Source organism: Scatophagus argus, chromosome 20 (assembly GCF_020382885.2).
Source record: "Scatophagus argus isolate fScaArg1 chromosome 20, fScaArg1.pri, whole genome shotgun sequence".
Lineage (NCBI taxonomy): Eukaryota > Metazoa > Chordata > Actinopteri > Scatophagidae > Scatophagus > Scatophagus argus.
In genome coordinates this window covers 3444930-3466245 of record NC_058512.1, presented here as the reverse complement: position 1 = coordinate 3466245, position 21316 = coordinate 3444930, and the positions used below count along the sequence as shown (strand labels likewise).

Sequence of the window (21316 nt, the reverse complement as noted above, 5' to 3'; positions counted from 1 at the left end):
TGTAGAATTGCTGTTTTGATGAATGACACCTGTTGGTTTAAGCAGCTCGCTGCACTTAATGTTGCAAAGAAAACGTTCATCTGTGCTTGTGAGAGGAGAAACATTCTCATATATGTGTGGCACGCTGTGGTATTTAGAGATGGCTGAACTTCTTTTATTCTCTCCAGTTTGTCAAATGCGATAAAATAATGAATATAAATCCACAGCAATACACAGACAGAAGATCACACTTACGCATGAATAATCCTTTCATTGTTATTTTATAGTGATTCATTACTTTTGGCCAGTAGGGCCATTCCTGAATGGTCTGTTAGGGTTGTGAGTAATTATTCCTTTGTTACCCATGCCCTCACAGACCGAGGAAGGGAACCACACTAACACAAATCTGACGCCTGCAGAATAATGGCCAGCAAGCTACATCTGAAACATAACACTCACGGCCACAGGGAGCACTTTCGGAGAGAATATTAGCTTGGTCACACAATAGCATTACTGGGCTCATTACCCACTGTTATGCAAGGAATGTGCAGTATATATTTCTTATTAATCATTTCAAAAGTGATATTTGTTGACTTTTATTTTCTGTGAACATGAGTTTCTTTCATTAGTCATTATTACGGTGCGTCACTGCCCAAATATAGGTAATTTCCTCTTCTCTGCTTCCCCAAAAATAGTGGCTCTGCTGAGACTGATCTCATTTTTAAACTTAATGCAACAATGAGCATCCGCCGGTGGAAGCTACTCTGTCGAGTGCAGCTTGAGTATGGGGTGTCTGAGTGGGTGACTGGAGAGACCAACTCTTTGTCATGACAAACACGTTTTCCAGCTCTGCATAGACGAGGGCACAGAGATGATGTCTTACAAAAATAATGTCCACAGGTAGCCTCTTTTGCACAAATACACAAAGGACAGAAACTGACAAAAGTTTTGTTTTTGCTTTTTTCCCCCCAGACAAAACAAAATATTGTAATGTAACATTCTCTATTTTCCTCATGCAACGTTTTTAACATTAGCATTCTCCTCGCCAGATTTCATGGACACGCTGAGCGCCAGCCTTTTTAGCAAACCACCTAACTTTTGTTATAAAACTACACCAGCCAGTGCAGACAGTGTCAATCATCCTCCTTCATCATTGTATTTCAGATGCAAATGTAATGTATACGCTGCATACTGCTACAGAGACACTGATTAAACTCTTTCTATGTTCGCCAATGTTAACTTTTACTGAGTAAGCTTAACACAGCACCACTTAGGGGAACAGTTGATGCAATTCATCACCTAATCTCGTGGTTTCTCAAAGTGGGGCTTCTCGAGGGGGTTCTGGGTGATCCTGCACAAAAAGAGGAGTAAATTTCAGAATCTGAATCAGAATCAGAATCGTCTTTATTCAGAATTCCTTTATTTATCCCTGGAGGCAAATTCTTGCCATGGAAGTGAAGAGGTTTCACATTACTAGGAATTTGTCTTGGTGATCCGTGCATATATAGAACGTAAGAATGAGTAACATATAATAGTAGAATAAAATGAAATAAAATAGAACAAGTTAAAACAAAATAAAATAAGATAAGTAAAATAAATATGGTTCTGGAGGCAGTACAAAAGTGAGGTAGTACAGAGTGTAGTGCAAGTAAGTGAGGTAAACAGTGCAGATGGTTTTCAATAGAGTTCCATCCATTTATTTATCCATCTATGCATGTAAAGAGTGTATGTGTATGACCATTTTGGTCACAAATTTCAGACACTTTAAGTAATAGAACATCTAAAAGCAGCTGTAAACTTAGCATTAGCAAATAATATCAAATAGACTCTGAATTGGTGCCTATAAATCAGTAAACAGCATGTTACAATAAGTAAATACAAATTTCCATTTTTGTTTCATTTATTTTGGAATTTGAGAGAATGGATCACTTAAAGGACAGCAAGTTGTGTCATTTTTGTGTTTGGGTCTGAAGTCGTACTGGTGTGAGTGGTGGCTTGTTGGCCTTAGGAGTGCGTATTGATCGGTTATTTCATTTAGACTTCTCACCGTTATTGGTTGTTTTTCCACTGGTCAAAGAAGGCATTCCTGTCTAATTGGTGATAGATTTAATCTTATCCTCCCATCTTTCCGGACTTTTTTTTATTGCTCGTCATCAATATGTATTGATTCTGAAATTACATGTGTGGCAGCTCATTTCACTTGAGAAAGTGTTTTGTCTTCACTGGTGATGATTGGTGGTTGTTAAGTCACCCCCCCAGCCCCCACCCCCTGCTCCTGATTGGCTGTAATTATCTGTTTTTATTGATTCCCATGTCACATTGACATGAGTGATGCCTTATTGGACTGAGAACAGTAAGTGCTATTGATAATTGTTGCCTTTTTCTTTCATTGTTGCCTGTTTTTCATTTCCTAGAAATACTTCCACAGCTGGATGATAAATATAAATAACAGTATGCTGCACTTAATTCACTCATGTTTCCTCACGCTGTAATTGAATTGTTTAAAAGCTAACATGGATGATGGAAGCAGGATGCACAGTTTAGTGTCAACAGCAGATTAAAGCTGTGATGCATCGGATTTTTCCATTTGACTCCTTATTTGTGAAAGCTTGCATGTTATTAGAAAGACGAGAGACACCCATAAGTAAACACATAGAAAAAAATAAATAAGTTCTATTACATTGGACCTGAATAAAAATCCACTGCAGCTGGAAGACTCGCTGAAGTGATACAGCAAGAAAACTAATAACAACATAAATTATAATAACCAAATTAAGTGATTGGTTAAGAAAACACCATTATTTACTCGACCATGAAATACATAAAATGATGAAAGCAGAAGAAAAACAGTTTAGACTTAACTGAAATAATAATTACATTACTTAAAAAAAATGTAATAACTTAATTAATTTAACACATCACTGAGTAATCACCAACAGCAGCCAATAACCTCAATTCAGGGTGTCAAAAAGCGGGGGTTTTTGCAAAAGTTTTGCAGGTCGGGTAAAAACATTCGTTAATCTGGACGAAGATGTCACAGTGAGAGTGGGCTGCACGGAAGGGTCGGGCAGAGATGATAAAAGGGGGTTGCTGGTTGAGCACGTATTAGATGACCTGACAGTTGAATTGCTGTGCATGACGCCAGAGGCCCCTCACAAGCAAAATCACCCACTCAAGTCCTTAGTGCTCCCAAACCCCAGAAGGGCTCAGGGTGTACTTCACACACGATTACGCTCCAAAACAAGGTGGTAACCAAGCGTGCAGCCTGTCAGGTTTGCCTACTCATTCACCCAGAGCAGGTAGAGAATGCTTATAGAGAATATAGCTTAAAGAATATTATTTTTCATTTTTAGAGCCTAACTGGTGCAAAACCTTCCATAATAGCATGTGCTGTTTCAGTTTTTACATTTACATATTGATACAGGCCAATTCTGCCTATTTTTACTGGCCTACTTCATCAAAAGTACAACGTGTGGGTTTTGGGGGTTGGTAGCAGAGTGAGAGGATGTCTAGTGGTGGCTAAGATCTTTGAAGTCCTGTTAATGTGCTGTAATGAGCCAGAGATGAGAGGGAGGGTAATTACACATCGATTCCTGCAGTGTTTCATGCAGAATAAAAAAGCCTGTGGCCCTCTAGTCTCGTGTCCATACACACAAACTGAAAGTGAGAGGAAACCAGCAGGATATTTCTGAATGTACGTAAAAATAAAAACTAATTCAGCTTCCATCTCAACATCCTTACATGTACAAAACTCCAATCTGTGTTTATGAACATCGATGGCAGAGAGCCAGCTTTGACTTCAATAACAAAGCCGACTCCACTGACTTCTCCTTCATCCCATCCTCCACCCCCCAGAGAAATTCCTGGGTCATCAAGTCTACAGCTACGGCCAGCTCCTCTCCATCACCTTCACCTCCGAGACTGCTGAGCTGCTCCCCGACCACATCACCCTGCTCCTCCATGGCTCTGGATTGGCCCTGTCTGCTGACCTTTCTCCTGAACCTGTGCTTGACCATGACCCCGGCCTCACGCCGCGGCACGCCTTCACTGTCAGGTACAAGGATGCAGGCATGCTGCTGTCAGTTTGAAAGTCTGTGTCTTTATTTTTGTTGAAGTTGAGTCTCTGGAAAATACCAAAGCGTTGCCTGAATGTGTGCAGAAGAATGGATGTCAGGATGTTTGTTTTTCCCTGCTTTTTTTTCTAAGCTTCTCCCTGTTGCCCGACTTGTTTCTTGTTACAATATATATAGCGTCTGCTGAGTACAGACTATCCAGGACGCCCATGTACTGATTACAGCTCACCTACAATGACTGTGCTGTCGTGGTCACAGCAGAATGTTGGAATATGAATGTAGTGATGAGGCAGCAACCCCCCCACCCCCACCACCATGCACTGGCTGTCATGTCGATCTGGCAGGTACAGAGCAGCAGCATTACATTTCCATTTTCTGTTTTATACATTTAGCAGATGGTCTCACCCGAAATGATTTGGAAATGTGTGCAGAAGTGGAATGACACCAGATGAGAAGAGTTAAATTTGACTCGTTCAAACCCGCATAAAACCCCAGAGGGGGACGTGAGGAAGTCCTTCAACAGACGAAGCATGTAGGAGTCTGATGTGATGACCGTAGTGAGGAGGTCACTTCACTCCACGGATCCAAATGGAAGGATGACCAGATCATAGCAGGGAAAGGAGAGCCAAGTGAGACAGCATGCAGGGCAGTAGGTGGAGTGTAGAGTGGATCTGGTGGTGCAGTATGTTGGTTGTGTTTCTTATGCAAACACCAGGGCTTCAAATTTAATACAAGCAACCACAGACGGATGGATGACATGAAACACTATTGAACTGAGAAAAGAGCAAAGATGAAGATCAACTTGAATATATTATTAACATATTAACAGATCGTTAAATCTGAAGAAGTATATATAAACAGCATCTAAATTTCTGCAGTAAATAGACTTCACCAGATTTGTCAAGTAGTCCGGGACTAAGCTTGACTGGTGGGATTTTTACCTCACGACCAGCTCTTGAAGCCTTTTTGAAAGGGGGTCAGGATGCAGCTCTGCCTTTATTGTGAGTAATTGTTATAATATAATTAGCTATTTCATATATTCCATAGGTAGCTTAACCTACATACATTCAGATTCACAAAACTTTATTAATCCCAAGAGGGGCAATTCTTTGGAGATGAGTCAGTCATACACACAACTCCAAACTCACGGGTCCCAAATGTGTACAGCATGTGAAAGGCAGGAGATCAACATACGCAGGTCAATATAAGAAAAACAAAGAACATCAATAGCAAAAATGTGAACTTATAAAGCTATAAACAGTCATTTGAAATGAGTGCTGACTGCATAAGGCAGCTTGATAACTGAAGGACTTGCAGTAACGATCTGTTCTCTTCAGGGCACATTATAACACCAGCCTGAGGGCATTACAGTCAATTCGCTGTACAAAACATGGTTATATGCATGAGGTGAATAAAAACAACGTATCACACAAAATAAAGCATAGTACATAATTTGTGTGATAATGTCAGAAAAAGAAATGAATAATTGAACCTAATGAAATATCAACACAATGCAGGTATTATCTCAGCATATGCAGTATGCAGGATGTGTTTCAATACAATACTGCAGCTCATATTAATGTAATGAAATCCATCAGTGCAGTGTGTGCGAGTTGGTGGGTTTGTTGGTGGGATGTGTTTCTAAAGGGACAGCGTGCGAGTGTGTGCAGAGCTGTGCAGTCACACACACTGCGTGAGTGTGACATGTTTAGCTGCAACCCGCATGCCTCGATGATTTCTCTAATTTAATGGCAAAGTTAAGTTTGAATTTAATATTCTGTCCGTGTTTTTTATCCATCAGTCTCTGACCCGCCGCAGCACTTTGCTGTTAACAGTTGCGGCTTTAAATGTTTGAGTATTTTCACTCACCCAGGTCTAATGTATACTGTAGCCTCCCACACAAACATGCCGAAGCATATTTGTTCTCTAATCAGATCATATTTATGCACCTCCAGTCACATATTTACACAAAAATATAAACTATATATATTGGTTTATATTTATATAAAAAATATAAGCCAATTTCATATGAATGCTTTCTTTTTTTTCTTCATCAGTGTGACAAGGCCTAACAAATCTAAATGTTGTATCGACCTTGCAGGTAGGTGTAGTTTTTTTTATTATAATTCAAAGGCATCAGCACCCCTTTGAATACTGCAGCAATCAGGAGTCTGGATGTTATGATAAAGATTGCAGCAATCAAAATCAAGCTGTGACACAGTTCCTGTCACACGGAGCTGATGGTGTTTACATTTCTCATAGCTGGCAGCCTGTTGCTTTGTTTTCCCTGTGATTATATTAAGCTGTGTGTGTGTGTGTGTGTCAGTTGTAAGAGTTTGTGTTGTAGACATTTGATTAGCATGTCTATTTGGAAACTGAGGCTAAAGCTCTGATTGAGTTGTCTTCTGCCAGCCTGCAATTTGTTTTTTCCCTGCATCATGACCTTGAGTTTATTTGTGTCCCTGTCTGAAACGGACCGTGTTTATTCCGAGTTAACTTAAGATGCAGTGAAGTTAAAGGACGTAGAAGTTCACAGTTTGTGCACTTTGTCTTAAAATAACATGACCTTGGAAAAAACTGAAAGAGCTGCAGTGTTCTCTTTCTGAGCAGCAATGAAGAAGGAGGGAAATGTTGCACATCACTTCATCAAATTATCATACAACTTTGCACCAATAGAGACATTAGGAACAATTACAACCACCAGTAACTCTTTTGATAAATGAGTTCTGTTTTAGGGTAGAGTTATTCTCTCTTTCAAAACCAGCCTTTCCCTTCAGATTTCCTTCAGTGTGTCTGCCCACCAGCACATCAAAAAGGCGGACTGTGCTGGAACATCCTCCTCTCACCTTCTGATCCTCTGTGTTTTCAGACCAGTCCGACTCGTTGTTGTTAGTAACCCTCGACTATCTGTAGGCCCGTGCCATAGACACATGTTCTCTGCTGGAAATCCTCCACCGACTCTGTTGTCTGTTCTTGAGTTTGCCCGTGCAGGCCGCTTTCCTTGCCCTTCATGGTATAATGGTCAGTGCGGAGGCGGGAGTGAGTGGAGAAGGCGTACTGGGGCTGAAGAGGTGAACCCTGGTGCGATGGTCTGTGGGGAAACAGAAGTGTAATCAGTCACCTTGTTGTGGCGAGATCTCATCAGGCCTATCAACCTGGAGGAGTGGGTGCAGCTGGCCTGGTCTCCACATAGAACCTCTTAAAAACAGGCTTAAGTCATTCCCTCTATTTTTGTTCTCTTCCCCCACTTGGCGTGGCGTCTTGTAGCCAGTAATCCTTCTCATCCCACTCAGCACCTCCTTCACACTGTTTTGTTGCAATTTGTCTTCAGTTCTGCCCCTGTGTTTCTATCTTTAATTCTCTTCCTCAGCACCCGCAGAGCAACTTTACTTCATCCCTGTAGCCAACCCTGGAAGCCCTCTTCCTCCCTAAGAAGGGATTTCATTTTCTTTGTTTTCCAGGCTTTAAAATGAGCCACAGGAAACAGTAAACTGTTTAATGGAATTGAAGAGTCCACATGGAAACTGGCATGTTTTGCAGCCAGGGAGCCCTGCATTGTCCTGTCTTTGTGCTCCACAGGGTATATTCCAGTCCATTAGCTCAAAACAGTCCTGTAGAGCCTCCGCATACTTCAAGGATCGCACTCTTTCAGTCTTGATAACAATGGACAACTTCAGCTGTTGGCTGGAAGGAATCTAAAAAAGTACTGATATGTTAAATTTTGAAGTAGCTGAAGAAAAAGGCACAGTAGGTTACAGCACTCTGAATAAGTTGTACTTCGCCTGGAGGGGAGCTGCACTAGTTCAGATAGGGGATGATTAAAGTATGAGCACAGAGCTGACCTGAATCCTCTTACTTTATGGATGTTGTAAAGTGTAAACCTGCAGGAATGAGATGTGATGCTCACACAGCAGCTGGTTGTCCAGAGTCGCTCTTCCATTGTTGGCAGATTGAGCAGGAGTCAATAAACTCATCCTGTTGTCTGCAGCAGTGGAAAACTGCATTTGACAAAGGATAGAACAGTCTCATTGAAACTGGTTTTAGCAAAGTGGATAAACGAAGAGATGCCCACTTCAACTGGAGCATGAGGTGATGGGAGAGGGGAGCCAAATAAACCTGACTCTGTATCACTGTGAAATACATCACTTGGACTCTGCTATTTTGATGTTAGCTTCAGTGGGGTTTTAAGAGCTTTATTTGCTCAAAAGATCTGCCCTCTTTAACGCGAAACACCACAGTTTTATATTGATCATGAAGCATGTCACAGTTTCAGCGCTGGACTTTACACTGTTTTCACCATCAGAAGTGCAGATTAAACTTGTAAGCATTTGGCTTTACAAGTTCTTTTTAAGGGGTGGAGGCACTGGTTCTTGCTCCATCAGAGAATCCAGTCCCCGAACTGGGACACAGCTTGTGTCTGTCTGTCCTCTCCAATATTTCCATGCCTCTCTCTGGTGTTTGCACACTAGTAATGAGTTTCCCCTCAGCACCAAGAACCCTGGCTTAAAGAGGCTCTCTGCTTTCCTTTTGGAAATGCACTGGAGCTTGGGGGACAGAGACTGTCATTAAGTCCTCCTCTCTGGAGAAGTTCTCCACAGATCTCATTACGCTTCTCAGGTACATGCACAGATGCACTCCACTAAATACTCTATATCATTCCCTTATACTCCCTCTGTCTCTTTCTGCCTCACACACACATGCATGCGTGCGAGCATGTCAGGAATTTGTGCAAGTCTGCGAGCGTTCTCACAAACACATTAATCCACATGGCCATCTGGCAGTGTGATCCACAACAATCCGATGGAACATATGCATGAAAACATAAACGTGTTTCATGATTGGAAATGTGTGTTTCCATGTTTGACTAAAGGTATGCAGAAGTATGAATAAACATTAGTAGAGGCATACTTGTTTATCTTGACTGGCGGCGTCTGCATCTACTGCTGGTAGATATGTAACATGTTAAGTGGCTGTGTGTTCCCACCTGGTGCAAAGATCATTTCAAAATCAAATGAAGGAGAAATGTATGGGAGCGCCGGGACGCGAGTGGAGGGGATTGATGAAAGGAGGAGGTGAATGGCTTATATAAGGTATCATCCACTATCTCTCTCTCTGATGTTCCCCTCTATTCACTTCCCGTTCCCTTGAAACCAGCAGGCGGGGGAGGTTTTATGGCCTTGCTTGTAGCTGTGTGTGTACGTCTGCAGCATGTAAGCATAATATTTATGCCAGGAGGACCCCTCACACGCTCAGCTACTCTTTACAATCGACTGATAAACGTTCTACGTGCCGTTAGTCACTGCTGATCAGCTGTTCTCTCTTTTAACTGCCAAAAGTGTTTCAGGAAATCGCTCATATGAAAGCCTTTAAAAGGTATGAGCCAATTTGCAGCAGTCAGCAGAGTGCTAGTAGCAGTGCGGGCATGTGGTCCATCTGGCACCGAGCTCATTTCTGTCATGTTTTGAAAATTCACTGACTTTGATCATAGCTCAGGGTCAGCCGAATATATTGAACAGAAGGTAGACTTTTCTGCCAAAATGAAAAAAAAAAAAAAAATTTTGCTATAGGTGACTGAGCAAGCAAGAAGAAACATGGATTACTGTGCGCCTGGATAAACCTATGAATTATTTGGGATTTATTAAGCCCTACAGTCCCAGACCAAAAAACTCACTTCTTGTGCTTCTTGCATTTATCTTCTTCAAAATAAACAGGACTGTTTGAAAATGCGTTTTCGTAATTCAAATCTGTGAAGTCAAAACTCCAGCAATACTTAGTTGTTGTATGTAAAACAACATAATTATGAGATTCACTTGTTTCAGCTTGTGGTCGTCATTGAGGTTAATTACCGTGAAGCTACGAACTATCAGTGTTACTGGAGTTTTGACTTCTTCAGGCCTTTTTTTTACCATCTCCATGCACATTGGAAGTACCTTGAGTTTGTACCAGAAATCTTACAGATTTCGGTCTAAGTGGCAGAACTATGAGCTTACAACAGGCTTATAACCAATACATAAAACAAGTGGAAATGCAGACATTACTGATCTTTCATTACTCGTTATTACTCTGGTGTTATTTGGACTAAGATTCAAAGTTTAAGCCTCACTTGAAGAGAGCTCATCGATATTAATAGATGATCTAATTTAAATGTGCCTTTTCAAAGGCAGATTGGCACAGTTAGAAGATGCAAACAACAACATGTGCCCATGTACTTTTTATTTGTGTTACTCATTTATATTTTTCATCTGCGCAGTCACTCCAGCAACTTATCATATCTGTTTCTCCTCCTCCATCCCTCACACACTGTTTACGTCTTGCTCGCTTGCTCACCTATCTCTATCGCTGCTCTCTCTCAAAGGGTACTCGTGTGTGTGTGTGTGTTTGTGCGTGTGTGTGTGTGTGTGTGTGTATGTCCGGTATTCTTTTGGGCTTTTCTCTCCTGATGATCTGCTCTCATCCTCAGCGGAGCAGGCTTAATTATAGCGCGGTTCTCAGCGCTCTGCTTGGTGCTGATTAAAAGGGACACTGATGCTCTATAGGGAAAGCCTGACTGGGAGTTTGTTCACTTTCATGCACACTCTGCTTATCGCTGTCTGACCAGCTCCATTACCATGGCTTTGAGGCCCAGTTTGTAATTGCCTCTCTTTATTACTGTGCCTACATGTCAGGCCAGGGAACAAGGACCCGCTGAATCAGTGGAGGGTGTGTGTGTGTGTGTGTGTGTGTGTGTGTGTGTGTGTGTGATTCCTGGCTTGTCACACACACACACACACACACATGCATGCATGCTCTTATGTGCACAGCATCCATGTGAATGTTAAGTCCGAGGTCATGCACAAAATAAAGCATTCTGAAAGCAAGCTGTTGTCAGGCTGACAACAGTTGACCTAATAAAACGGAGGGTCACACATGAAAGGTCTGACTTTTGATGATATGGTCAACAAACTAAAGGTTTTGCACTTCATTATTTTATGGTTCTCGCCCATAATAACAAGGTTCATGTATTGTAATTGACCACCACTTTCAAGAAAGGCACCCTTTATATGTACAATTTATAAGTTGTAATAAATGCCTTAATTAATAGTTAAAAGCCCACAGCCGTGTCAGCAGCTCTGCAAGGCTTGTGGCTGGTGTACTCTTTCAGACCTGTTTGTCAGCTCGTCACATAGCTTTGAAAACTCCTTCCCAAAGGGGGGTTTGTCTCACCATTTCTGTGACTTTCCAAAATCAGTGGTCCAACATTCACGAATAAAAGGACAAAGAAAATTTTGTGCCCTGTAGTTGCACCAGACGAAAGGTTAAGGGTTCACCAAAGCTATTAAAATTTATCCTGAGGGGAATGTGAATGTCTGTACCAAATTTCATGGCAATCTGTCTGACAATAGTTGTGATGTTTCACTCAAAGCAACAAGTGTCCACCTTATGAAAAGTCGGGGTTTCATCCTCTGGGAACCATGAATGTCTGTACAAAACTATCATCACTCTGGCTAAAAACATTATCTTAATGCCTTACAGATTCTGTAGGTTAGAAGTTATTGATAAGAACAATGTTGTGGCCAGGCAAAAATCTTCTGTGGGTCGTGAAAAATCTTTTTGTTTAGTTTTACTTTTTTTAACTAATTATTTATAACTTTTTGCATGGCCTTCTGCCAAGCACCTGAACCAAACTCCATTTATTTAACATGTTATTCAAATTTGTAACTGCGCACTAAATCTCTTATTCTAACATGAGCAACGTATTGTTACGTACGCCCTATTTGTTACCTATAATCGTGCTTCCTGCACCTGTACGTGGAGATTACAGAATATATGAATGTGTTCCTTCACGCTGCTGCTCCTCGCCTTTTGGGACCTTCACGGGATCCTGGGAGAAAGCCGTGTAACACGACATCGCCCGTGTGGAGCTGACACAGCACCTCTCATCAAGATGGAGAGGAGAGCATGATACCTGGAGTAAAACAGGCAGATGTCAGCTGTGCAGCCTGGCTTTGCCAAACATCCTTCAGCAGATGGCAAAGCTCAATGATCAAGACCCTGAATATGTGTTGAAGTCAGCACATCTACATTTTTCTTCGCACTGTGTGTGTGTGTGTGTGTGTGTGTGTCTGCTGCTCGTGCTGTAGATAGACTACAATAAAAAGTGAAGCTTTGACAGGACATTTTATACCTTCTTAGTTGTGGTGAGTAATTAAATTGCTATTAAAAACCACTCCGGCTGTCCATATATCAGCCACACAAATGCATTTTCTCCACTTAGGTTTTTATCTGTAAAATGTGATGTTTTTGGTGTTTAATCATAGTTTGTTAGCATATGTGAATGCGCTGCATAAACATACTGTAAATTATGTGTTTTCTGTCTTCTCGCAGGCTTGATGAAAATGAGAGGAGATTTAAACCTGCGTTGTCTGCCTTTGATTTCCATCGTCTTCTTTACAACCTGACAGCTCTCAAAATCAGCAACGCTGGAGGACACAACTGTAAGTGTGTCTTTGTGTGTATTGGTGTCTAAAGACTTTGCATACATTGCCATTAATGCATGAAATACAATTTGTTTAATCTCTGTTAGGCTTGTTATTCTCAGGATGTTGGTCTTTTAACTTTGTCATTTATATGTTATATTGCAATGACAGTATGACAAGCATTCCTAATGCATTTTTGTTGAGGTTTTCACAGTGCATTGTGACTTACCTTAGGATTACAGCTATGGTGTGTACATGTATATCCGCGAGAGCCGAATGCATCGTGATTTCTAAGCAATATCAGCAAACTTTAAAGTGCCATGGAAAACCTTCCAGAACCTTCACATTTTTATTAATAAAAAATGCATTTTCATCACACAGTAGCACAAATTATTAAAGCTGCACCGAAGATGGTTCCTAAAACAAAGTCAGTGTATTCAGGGAATCGTTCAACAGTTCCAAATCTGGCTCCGCAAAAAAACGGGACATTTATTCCCAGATGTTAGGAACTAGTTCTTGAAATCTTTTTTTTTTTTCCATCATGTTCTTCCTCCTTTTCTGTCTGATAGTCTGCATTGTAAAGTACAGAGAGGAATTACAGAGGATAAGAGCGCCAAGAAGACAGAACAGCTGGCCAAAATCAACAGCTCTCTCACACACTTACTTATACCATTTTAATTAGTTTCTCAGTACAGGCATTGTAACGCACACACACACACACACACACACACACACACACACACACACACACACACACGTGTAGTTCCATGTGTGCATGTAAAAAGACCAGTTTGTTTTCACAAAGAAACAGTCACGCAGTCATGTATATCCCATCAGACGGTTTCCTGCAGCCACCCACCACATGAACGTGCAAACAAAGTCAAGTGCACAGTTTACACTGTATCTACTGCACCTCACAGGGGAGAAACTCTGTTAATGATTCGTGTTAGGTCTCACGCTCATTCTCAAACAGTGTTAGAAATGCCTTATCCTCTCACTCCTTCTTCTCTCTCCCTCTCTCGAACTCCTTCACACTTTGAATTCCTCTCTGCATCACAGAGACTCTCCTATAACAGAACTGCATTATTTTAATGACAGTATTGTCTTTTGACTGTAAAGGCAGGTCTTTCATTTTATCCACCAAAAGAAATGAGTTTTGAACAGAGCATATTGGCATATTGGAGTTTTTGAAAAGTCAGTGGCTTAATGGCTTAATGGGCAGGTACCTAAGGAGACCTAAATTGTCACAGTCTGCAGGACTGCGGTGAGCAAAGGGAATTAAACTCTCTTCTGGTCTGACAAGGTTTGTTGGATTGAGGATTGATGGAGAGAATTTGCACAGCGTGAAATGTTTTTAATTAACTGAAATATGAGGTATAGTGTCTGAAACCGGTTTTAATTGCACATTTCCCCCGTTGAACGAGCTAATAGAATTCAGGAGGTAGAGGAGAGTAAAGGGTAGAGGCTAAGGCGAGTCATGGAGAGGGAGGAGGAGGAGGACTGGCTTGCCTACTGATTATCCCTCAGAGGTGCAAACCTAACTGGGTTTCATCACTGCTGAAGGAATGGTTGGATCCTGACTTGTTAGATGTCAAGGTCCATCCTCTCCTCTGGTTCTTCCACTTTCTCACCCCTCACTGTTTCTTGCCCTCAGATTTCCCTCATTATGCAGCCGCTCATTCACACTTGGTTTATTTCTTCTCGGACAAAGCTGCATAGTCATATGTGCACAGCATATTCTATCTATGCATCTATCCATCCATCCACCCATCAATGGACAGGAACAAAAGTAATTTTGTGTTGTGCAGCTGTGGTTTAGAGAGCGCAGGGTGAAAGGGATTCGGTTCAGGATGGCCTGCCCCCCATCACTATTCATGAGAGGAGAGAGGGATCTTGAAAGTCCACAGGAACTGCACGTCTGACATACCTCCACTCAGTCTCCTGTCTCCTTTTCTTCTCGTCTTGCTCTGCTGCAGTGATTTATTCATTTGTTATATCAAAGATTCCCCTGGTGATGAGTGTACGTGTGTGGGCGCACACGTGCGTGTGCGCGTGTACAAGTGAGCATTAAGTGTGGCATTTAGGGGTGTGTGGGTGGATGAATCTGTTGTGTGTGTGTGTGTGTGTGTGTGTGTGTCACACTGTAAACTGTAAACATGGGCCAGAACCTGTAATGAGACAGGGAAGGAGGGACAGCACTGCAACAAATGCTAATAACCTACTGCTTAATGAGATACAGAGACCCACACACACGTACAGGTAAACACACACAGACACACACCTAATTCGACGGAAAAGCAGGTGCCACGAACATTTCAAAAGGTCTCTAAGACAACAATTATCAGTTTACTGTGACCTTTATAGGCATCGGTTTCATGACAAAGTGCTTATCCTGTCGTCTCCATTCCTTCCTCTCCAGACACATCTCAGCTCGCGGGGGTGACCCTGACCTCAGCTTTCATGTCCTCTGGTCCAGCCAGCCCCCCTGCCCCATGGGTGGAATCTTGTTCCTGTCCCCCGGGTTTTACTGGCCAGTTTTGTGAGAGCTGCGCCCCAGGATTCACCCGGGAAGATCCTCTCAGAGGGCCTCTGTCAACATGTGTGCCGTGCAACTGTCACCAGCATGGAGCCTGTCACCCAGAGACAGGTAATAAGTGAAACTCTCACAGTTTGTTTGGAAGGATCGCCTAAAAAAAGTCTGAAAAGTAAAATGATAAATCAGTTGCAGAGCATTTTATATTTGAAAGAGAACTACACCAGTCATGGGAAGCGCTCCGCAGCTGTGACATGTCTTCTGTGGCTTCGGAGAAGTTTGGTCAAGTCTAAGAAAATAGATCAACATACAAATGACAAAGACAAATTCTAAACAGAAGGTTAGGTTTGAAATGCCTGCACTGTGCCCTGTTGTGGTGTCAACGTTCTGAGAGTGTAAATGTAGCCATGGCCTGTAACCTGTTGTGTTGTGTTGTGTTGTGTTGTGCAACTCTATGATGATACGTGTCTGCAATTTTAGTTTACTTCTTGATGTCTATTATGTAGGATGTAGTAAAAGAGTGAATGAGGGAGTTTGAGGCTGCCTTCACATCACATTTGAATTTCATAGATGTAGCGTAGTGTTGCATGGTGCTGTCAGTGCACGGTATCTGTGACCCTCGCACGACTACCGCATTAAGGTCTGCCAGCCTTAAACAAGGGAATCTTTCCGATTTCTTCCATCCATCCAATAACAGAGCTTCACTTTAAGATTAAACACAAGTTAGTGCTGAGAACTGTTGCCTCTTAGCATCAAGCTTTGCTCAGGGTTTACAACGTACTATGCTGTCATATTATTACAGAATATTAAACCAGCTAGTTAAGCAATAAAGCCTTTCCTCTGAGGCAGTGAGCCGGCGTTATATCAGGTGAAGGATCATCAAAGGTTTCTGAGACAACATTTTCTGTCACAGTGCCTGTGAGAGAGCAGAAGGAACAGAAAGAGATGCACGCTGTTCCACTGAAGCATTTTTCTGTGTCTTTCCAGAACTGACATTCAGTCATCACCGCTTCAAGGGAATGTAACTCAGTCATCCCTCAGGAGCATTGGCAAGCTATCACTCAAGCTGAGAGCTGGATGGCTGTACTAATACAGCAATATCCTCATTTCACACAACTAATCTTTATAATACCAGCTAAACTAGAAGTGTGTGTTTTATGCATTTGTCATTTTATGGGAGATAATAACAGCAGTTGCAATATTCTTTTAGATTCATATCCTAAACGCAACGTCCCGTAAATGACAGAAGTAAAACAGCAGCTGTTGGCTGTGTAAACAAGCCAACCTCTTTGCAGTTATTTATATGCGTGTCTGTGAGGGTGTACTATATGCACTCCTTCCCTCCTCGAGTCTTTTCCACACTATCTCAGTCTCTCAGCTTTAAACCAGTCTCTCCATCTCACCAAGAGCAGACAGCTCTCCCATCCAAGGTCCCACCCTCCATCTTTTATCTTTCCTCAATCTCTTTCTTCCTCTCTATCTCTCCCTCATACCCTCAGCCTTAAAGTATCAGAGATCTGACCTAGTTAGGAGGTGCCTGAAGCTTTGGCTGTGAGTGTGTGCTGTGTTTGTGACTGTGTGTGTGTGTCCTTACGTGACTGTGTGTGTGTGTGTGTGTCTTAGGTCCAGAAGCGAGTCTGGTATCACTGTCTGCCTGCCTCCCCCTAATTAGACTTGTTAACCGCCTCTTGGCTAATGATGTCTAATTTGCTTGCAGATTTTCTGTGTCTCTTATGTCTCTTCTCAATCTGGATGTCTCCCTCTCCACTCTTGCTCTCTCTGCCTCTTCTTGTTCCCCAGACTCCCAAGTCAGCCTCTTGCTGTCTCCTACATCCTTCTTCCTCTCAGCTAGGATTGCACCTGTTCTCCCCATTCACCTTGACTTTGTTTTTAGTGCCCTTGATTCCTCTCTGTGCAGACTCCTCTGAAGTTTCCACTTCTTCCCTGATTCCTCCTGTCTTTCACAGATAAACTCCATACGTATCAACAGTTTACAGCATTATATTCTTTTATGTATTTTGTAAGTGCTTTTTATGTAGGTGAAGATTTAGCACCAACAATAAAATGAAAGAGAAAAACTAAAAGTTACTTTGTCTTCTTTAAGTGTGAGAAGATAAAAGAATTTCAGGGTGCTCTGAACAAATGGGCCTGTGTGTGAGTTGTTAGGAGGAAACACCCAGTATTTATTAATGAACCTATTTAACTGTTTCAAAGTAGATTTGTTTTGCACTTAGCAACATTTAGCAACTTAATAGTTCAGTCCTGACAAACCTGCACAGACTGTGAAGCTATTTTTATACACACAAGCATATAGGTTTATGTATCTGTATTCGTGTATCCTTACAAGTACATGCATGTTTGTGAGGACCCACAGTGACATGATGCATCCCCTAGCCCCTTACCCTAACCTTAACCATCACGTCTAAATGCCTAACCTTAATCCTAACATAAACCTAACACTTAAAACCAAGTCTTAACCTTCAAAACAGCACTTTGAAGTTGTGAGGATGACCAATTCGACTTTCCAAAATATCCTTGTTTCAGTCTATGTAGCAAGCACAAGTACACACAGACACACACACACACTTCTCACTGTGTTTTAAAAATATTTACATGGTGCCATACAAATGATGAATGGGTGTTAAATATGGAGTATGATGCGTCCTCTGAGTCATGGATCAAAAATCCCCCGTGTTGTGTCCTTTGGCATGAAGCTCATGGGCTGAATAGCAGCTGACTATCAGAGAAAGAAGTTGGTTAAAATTAGCTTTTCTTTGTTAAATGGATGATGGTGGCACATCATTTTCTGTTCTAGAGGCCTGCTGGCTTGTCTTTAGTGAAAAAGGAGGATGCAAACAAACAGCAGAAGCTCTCCATAAATCTATAAGTTCAGGTCAAGGGGAACTATCAAAGTAAGTCGATTAGAGACACCCTGTTCATCATTTGTCACCACGAGGGCGGACCAACCTGCTGTTTCTCCTATCAGATTCTTAATTGCTGTATAATTACCTAACGACTTGTATCATCATGCAGGGTGTGCCCACAGACAGAATTGGGATGGAGTTTATTCACTGGCTGCCGAGGGAAGCTGCAGCCAATGGTGCGTCATAATCATGATTTATTAACACTCTCAAAGTTGCGTTGCCTCTATTTGCTGTAGTGCAACACAACAGATTGCAAATGTTAATATTTGTGCTGGAACGAGTGTAACTTCTGCCGACCGTTGCTGTTGCAAGGCTGATGAAGTGAAACATATGTCCTTCAGATGCAAAAAACAAACAGTGTGTGTAGTACATTTTGGATGTAGCTTCACTATGACCGGACTGGACGTGCTTCCATACAAAACTGGGAGGAGGCTGTGATTTATAAGCTTGAGGGAAAGTGTTGAAGAATGAGAGAGATGATTGTAATGTATAGATAAAACGGAGACACTCAATTTTCTCCACAGCCCACACTGCAGGGAAGCTCTCATTAATCACCTAAACAAATGAAAGCCACGATGCTCCCGACACTGTAGTCGCTGCTGGGTATGGAGGGCTCCTCTGTTAGCCCTGCTCCTAATAGTCCCACGTCAGTCCTCCAGTCCTGCCGAACCACACTTTAGGGGCCTGTCTTCAGAGAACAGTGTCATCTGAGCATGTCTGAACTAAAATGACTGATAAGAGTAATTAGGGGGCAAAGTCAACAGTTAAATAACTTCCTGTGCGGATCTACAGGCAGCTCTTTTAGGTCTGAAACCCTTTCTCAAGTGAGAGACGACAACACATTTTTAACAGACAGGGAGTGTTACAAACTGGGAGCATGGGGTGTGAAAGACATGGGTATTTTCTGGGCTGGGAGGGGCTACTTGCTTTATGTTAAGGGTGTGAATCAGTGTGTGTTTGGAGCTGAAAGTCAGGATATCTCAGCCTCTGCTGCCTTGATTTTGACAGGTCCTTTTTAGTCAGACTTGCTAGGGATGTGGCTTTAGGGAACGGAGTGTCAGTCGGTCCATCAGTCGGGCCCACCGCTTTGGTCCAGACTGAAATACCCCAACAATTACTGGATAGATTGCCATGAAATTTGGTGCAGGCATTCATGTGCTCCTCCAGATTAATTGTAACAGCTTTGGTTTGATCAAGCTCACGCTATTTGGCCAAAATCCAAATATGTGCAATTTATGATCAAAAGCTTGCAAAAGTAATGACATTCCCATAAACCTCAGATGTTCTTGTAGAAAATCTCAGCATGCTGACATGTTTATTTTTCTTAAATCAGTGTAAATACTGCTGTAAGTCTCAGAGAGGAAAGAATCAGAGACAGATCTGTCTCAATGCCTTTCCCCATTGTCATTCCTAAGCTTGCTGCTAAATGATACAATATAATTAACAAACAAAACACAATACTGGGTTAATTTGGCACAAAGCTGCTATTTAATATTTGTTGAGTTTCAAACGCAACAAACAATCAAAGGCTACATTGGTGCTTTCTGTTTCAGTGAACTGAACTGGAGGAATCATTTAATCAATTTCTTCTGGCTCCTTATCAGTGACACATTATTAATGAGGAATCATGTATTAATTAACCACACTTAACTCTTGGCAGTTATTTTTTAAGTAGAGGCCTAGAATGTGAGGAACACAAAAACCGTAAAGATCTGAAGTTGCGTTTGAAGTCGTGGATTGATGCAGGTTGCAGTGATGTGTGTCTATGCATTCTCTGCTGTGGCATCAGTTGGCCAGTGCGTCGACTTCAAGTTAAACCAATACTTACTTTGGATGTAGTTATAATCCATGGGCTATTAAGAAGGCCAGCTATAGTTAGCTGCATTCTGCTGACCAGAAATACCTGGATGCAGCATCTGCTCTAGAAACCCCTGAATAAATAAGGTCTGTCTGTTCCTTGCTCTGTTTCATAACAGCATATGCTTGTTTCTCACTTTGACATTTGTGCAGGGCCAAATTTTTGAATAATGCACAGTGTTTTTGCATAGCTAAATGTCACGCCCACTGCAGTCTGGGGGAGTTGGTTGGGAAACTGAAGCTTTCTTTGGTCTTGGTCTGTGACGGGGAACGGACCACCAGGGGCTCCTGCAGCGAAATGCATTGAAGTCAGCCTAATAAAGGCCATCACCCACAGTACCTGTCTCATTGCATCAATTAGAGTACAGATGAAGAAATTACCAAACATGCTGCTCATTGTAATTCTCATTAGAATGCCAGGTCAAAATGGACGATACTGCGAGGGCTGCTTTTCAGATGGAGGAAGTCAAGACATGCATTTCCCAAAAGCCTGCTTAAATGCCATCTTCGGCTCTCTGAGGTCATTAGTTAGAAAAATCTATGAGAGAAAGTTGAGGCAGACAAACTGATAGAGAGTGAATCTGGCTCCAGCACAGGCTTATTCAGCCCCCTAAGCTCTCTGGTGGGCTGTATTTGTTGCAGGCTAAGCCCTGAGATGCCTGGCCTGTACCAGCATGATGGAATATGAGGAGCAAATGTGAGGGGAAAAGGAACTGAGAGTGAGCAAAAAAAGACAGATGTAGTCAGTTAGAATGAATCGTACCATGTAATTTCTCTTGCTGATCCTATTCAGCACGCTTTACTTATCTCCTCACAACCAGTGCATTTATTTTACACAAAAATAAACAGAAAGATAAACAATATGCACACTCTGTCTGCCCGCCTCGGTTTCCAGTCACACTGTCAGAGATCGCTGGTTTAAAAAGGTTTCAACCTTTCCCTTGATATAATTGGTTTAGACAAGGAAAACTTAGCACAACCAACCTGGTGCATCACCAAAATGAATGGAAATGAGAAAGTTTCCCCTGCCTAAAAACAGCAGATATGAAAAGACAACAGTAGCAAAAACTCTGGTTATATAAAGAGTAAGTTAAGGAAATAGAAAGCTATGCTACAATCAAAGGGACACAATTTATTATTGCACTTCCTCAAAGTTGGAGGATACGCAAGACACACATCTAACAAAAGTCTACAGCCCTGCTAGTAGCTTTCCGTGACTCCTGCTGAACATACTGATGTTTAGCAGGCATAATGAGTACCATGTTCACCATCTGACTTTACTGTGTTAGTATGTTTACATTTGTACATTACAAGCTAACTGGAATGTCATTTTTTGGCAGGTTTGTAATAAACCACGATATTGGATGAATTAAAGTTAGAACATGTCACATTTTTGCTTTAAAATGTTATAAATAACTTGACCTTTATTGCATATGTGGTTTGGAAAATATCAGCCTCATGGTGGCACAAAAGGAAAAGTCAGAGGATCATTGA

The 21316-nt window shown here is 41.8% G+C and overlaps 1 protein-coding gene across 1 annotated transcript in view; it reads left to right on the top strand.

Moving 5' to 3' along the window:
• The window catches only part of lamc3 (laminin, gamma 3), an 86178-nt gene that overhangs the window by 45622 nt on the left and 19240 nt on the right, over positions 1–21316 (top strand). The window contains exons 10-12 of the mRNA XM_046374681.1: positions 3835–4033; positions 12417–12526; positions 14928–15155. Coding sequence (XP_046230637.1) covers positions 3835–4033; positions 12417–12526; positions 14928–15155 — 537 coding nt within the window. The remainder of the gene's footprint in view (positions 1–3834; positions 4034–12416; positions 12527–14927; positions 15156–21316) is intronic.